Source organism: Egretta garzetta, unplaced genomic scaffold (genome assembly GCF_000687185.1).
Source record: "Egretta garzetta isolate BGI_Z169 unplaced genomic scaffold, ASM68718v1 scaffold112, whole genome shotgun sequence".
Lineage (NCBI taxonomy): Eukaryota > Metazoa > Chordata > Aves > Pelecaniformes > Ardeidae > Egretta > Egretta garzetta.
Window position 1 is genome coordinate 392,294 of NW_009258884.1, and position 3,820 is coordinate 396,113.

At 43.7% G+C, this 3,820-nt stretch overlaps 1 protein-coding gene across 2 annotated transcripts; it reads right to left on the reverse strand.

Annotated features, from left to right (window-relative positions):
* Window positions 1–576: 576 nt before the first annotated feature.
* On the reverse strand, window positions 577–3,443 carry PIGW (phosphatidylinositol glycan anchor biosynthesis class W). Of its 2 annotated transcripts, none has more exons than XM_035889587.1 (2): window positions 1,678–3,443; window positions 577–1,099 (listed from the first exon to the last, which is right to left on the reverse strand). In XM_035889587.1, the coding sequence occupies exons 1-2, from the start codon at window positions 2,838–2,840 to the stop codon at window positions 1,093–1,095; spliced, it is 1,170 nt and encodes a 389-aa protein (XP_035745480.1). In that variant the 5' UTR covers window positions 2,841–3,443; the 3' UTR covers window positions 577–1,092. The 2 variants fall into 2 exon arrangements, with proteins under 2 accessions (XP_035745480.1, XP_009632216.1); XM_009633921.2 differs by lacking the exon at window positions 577–1,099 and having other exon boundaries at window positions 1,109–2,854; window positions 2,933–3,443.
* Window positions 3,444–3,820: the final 377 nt, after the last annotated feature.

Below are 3,820 nucleotides of genomic sequence, written 5' to 3' on the forward strand. Positions count from 1 at the left end.
GTCATCACATTTGATAGACAAGGAGAAATATGAAATATGGCCCGCGTGTACTGCTGTGACTCCACTGACATTAGGCATCTATCATCAACGACCACTTGTATTCTACTTCTTAAGTATTTATATCTCCCATTACTGAATTCCTCACAATTTTTAAATGTATTTCTCTTCTCAACAACTCCATGAGGTCAGGAAAGCGAACAAAGAGCGTATTCTGCTCTGGGCGTACAGGAAGACTGCAATAGAGAAACCAAGCACATCTCTTCTCAATACCCTGACGGTACCCGGACCCACTGCGTCACGCTTCCTTCCACGGGCACACTGTTTGTTTGCTAATAAAAATTAATACAGAATGTTCCCACTAGAAGAGATCTCAGCTGTCAAAATACAGAACTAAATGAGCTGCTGTTTAAAACCATTTTATAGAGAAGTAGGTGGGCCTCGAGTACTTTCAAAGTAGAGCTGACGACCGTATTTTACAGCATTCCTAAAGATGAGCTGTCACAACATGTTGGTGTGCAGGTTCGGGGTGAATTAGTTTGGGATCTTTGTATTTTCTTATAAAAGGCTGCGCTGCTCCTGTTACCTGCACGGCAAACTCCAACAACTGCTTTATGAATTCATCTGCAGTTGAGTTTTATCCTTCAGAGCATCACACTTTATCTAGGGTCTTTATATTCGTCAGTGAGGATGAAAATGAAATTTAGCTTTGATTCAAAGGCTAATTTAGATTTCAGTATACGATTAACATTCCACATACAATTACTCCCATCAGAGTCAAGCATTTGCATAAAACTTTGCAGGACAGGGGCCAAAACATTTTTAAGTATCCACTAATTCACTGCATTTTATATAAAGAATTATTCTTATCTGTTATTTAAGCAAGGGCCTTAACTAGGTAAATCTTGACACAGCTAAGTCTCTCCCTCTCTAGAATTACTTACTTTTTCTTACTTTTCATCTGGCTTCTGCTCTGTACATTGTTACCTGATTCTGCCAGCGGTTGGGTACAGACACAGGTCGCTAACTGGAAATACGACGTTCCTCTTCTGCACGAGTGTTTATAGGAGCAGCAGGAGTATTCAGCGAACAATCTCAAAACCTAAGCGTTCAGGAAAACGCGTTACAACTCCAACAGGTAACAGCATTGGTGGCATAATTTGATAAACCATTAAAAAATAAACAACGCCAAATCATAAAAAGCGATACTAAATTATAGATTACTGCAACACATACAGGAAAAATACCATTTTTTCCATTAAAATACCATCGTTCAACTACCGCGAGTGAAGTTCAACTAGCCCACTTCAGACAGAGTGGAATCACCAGAACTTTAATACTATATTTTTGGCATGCAATATATACATAATTAAACAGTTAAAAAACATATACAGGTGTAGTATACATAATGTAAACACAGTCTTGCTGTGGATTGTGTCTATCAGTATATTCACGGCACCAGTCGTAACATTTGCTAGCAAGAAAAATAATAATTGATTTTTGTTAATAGCGCTAATCAGGCAAACGTGCGACGGCTTGCCTTCCCCGCCGCTAGGCACGGCCTCCGTTTCCTGCTTCGTACTGGTACTGGGGGGCTTTACAGCGTTCCAGCAGCAGGGCACGCTGGAGCCCTTCACTAGGAGCTTGGTGAACACTAACGCGAGATCCGTCACTACGAACCCGATAAAGAAAGTCAGGCAGTGAGCGACCATCCATATGCAGTAGGACAGGTTAGCCATCCGGCGGGACACGGGGTCCGCGTATGCTTGCGACACGTGAAGAAACAGGAAGAGCACGAGAACCGTCAGCAGCAAGAAACGCGCCGCTTCCATCCAGCCCTTGACTGAGCTTCTGCACTTCAGCAGACAGAGCCCCACCTGGACGCTCGCCATGTACAGGGCTAGGTAGCCACAGAGGGAGAGCAGTCCTTCCCTGTTGGCGTTCAAAAAGCCAGCCCTCGTATCCCTGCCATCGCTCCCCTGCAAGATAAACGTCTTCAGAGAGGTCGTGTTAAGAATAAGCTGATAAAGCACAGCAAGAATGATAGCAACAATCCAAGAACTATTTTTTGGAAATATGGCTAACAGTAAAGATGCTGCAAGCCTCACCAATGCTAAGGTAAAGAAAAAATTCCAGTGCACTCCGTACTCTGAAGTATGTTCATGGTAGCCAACAGATTTAACGCTAAGCAGTCGTCCAACGCCAAGAAAAACCAACGGCCAAACGGAAAAGAACTGCCTGGCCAGACTGGAAAATTTTGGTTGTGTCACGTAAGACTTTTGTCTAACTTCAGGGCAAACGAGAGCATTACCAAAAATAAAAGCTCCGACCCCCATGTCCATAACTCCCGTTCCATAGGTCTCGGTTTTGGCATATCGCCTCGGATACTGCGGGAAATCCACTGCTAAGATGCTGATTGATGTCAACACATTGACATAAACGCGAAACACAGTTATCGCTGGAATGTATTCTGGGTCCAAGTACGTCTCCTGGAAGTCTTTTACAATTTGCCTAAAAGGCACTCTGCTCTTGTGTCTTCTTTGGCTGTAGATTTTAGAAAATATTCCGGCACAGGCGGCTGCAATGAGAGCTGGCATGAAAAAGATGATTGGAGACAAGACCGTGCAGGAGAACAGGAGAGGAGATACTAGCACAAGGAAGTCTAGCAGCAGGCTGTATTTCCTTGAACTTAAAGGTTTCCCGTAGTGCAGGTAATATAAAATCAAGAGGAGGCCTCTGCAAAGCAGGCAGAGGGGGGGCAGAGACAAGCAGAGGGAAATTTCCAGCAAACTGGTTCCATTTAAGTTGCTGACAAAAGCTTCTTTCAGCTGCTTTTGTGACATTCTTCTTTCTTCCTCTGAAAACAAGGCAGAACGCGAGTTAAGTGTTGTAAAACAGGGATCTCAGAACTTCATCAAAAATTAATCTTATGTACAGGTTCATTAAAACTGATTTCAGAAGGCCTCTGTTTTTCGGTTACTCTTCGATTTGAGGAACGCGGAACGGCAGCCCCGGTGGGGAAACCGAGCAGAGCCACTAAGACCCGACCGAGTTCCAGCATCACGGATCTTGCTCTGTTCCAACCAGATCCTTAACCAAGATCTCCAAATACCAAACCCCTCTTGACTATTCACATCGTGCACAATCTTACTGCGCGTCCTGCTCTGCAGAATACACCCGGTCATAGTCTCTTGGCGTAAATGAAGCGGGGGTGTAAAAACGCGACCCTAACGAAGTTGCTGTTGCCTGGTCAGCCGAGTAAAACCCGCAGCTGACCCAGAAACGCCTTTTTTCAAAAAAGCCCCCGTCCCACCCAGGCTGCTCCGCCTCGCGGGACCCGTTTCAAGAGAATAGATCTTAAATGTAAAAAGCGTGAATTACAAAATCAGAATCGCCGTTTCGCTTGTTTAACCCGGGGGGCAACAAACCGCTTCGCTCCCCGGCGGCGTTGCCCCCCCCCGGAATAGAAGTAGGAATAGGAATAGAAGTAGGAATAGGAATAGAAGTAGGAATAGGAATAGAAGTAGGAATAGGAATAGAAGTAGGAATAGGAATAGAAGTAGGAATAGGAATAGAAGTAGGAATAGGAATAGAAGTAGGAATAGGAATAGAAGTAGGAATAGGAATAGAAGTAGGAATAGGAATAGAAGTAGGAATAGGAATAGAAGTAGGAATAGGAATAGAAGTAGGAATAGGAATAGAAGTAGGAATAGGAATAGAAGTAGGAATAGGAATAGAAGTAGGAATAGGAATAGAAGTAGGAATAGGAATAGAAGTAGGAATAGGAATAGAAGTAGGAATAGGAATAGAAGTAGGAATAGGA

Coding starts and splice junctions, on each gene's coding strand:
- PIGW (XM_009633921.2), bottom strand. CDS start 2,840: ATGTCACAAAAGCAGCTGAAAGAAGCTTTTGTCAGCAACTTAAATGGA.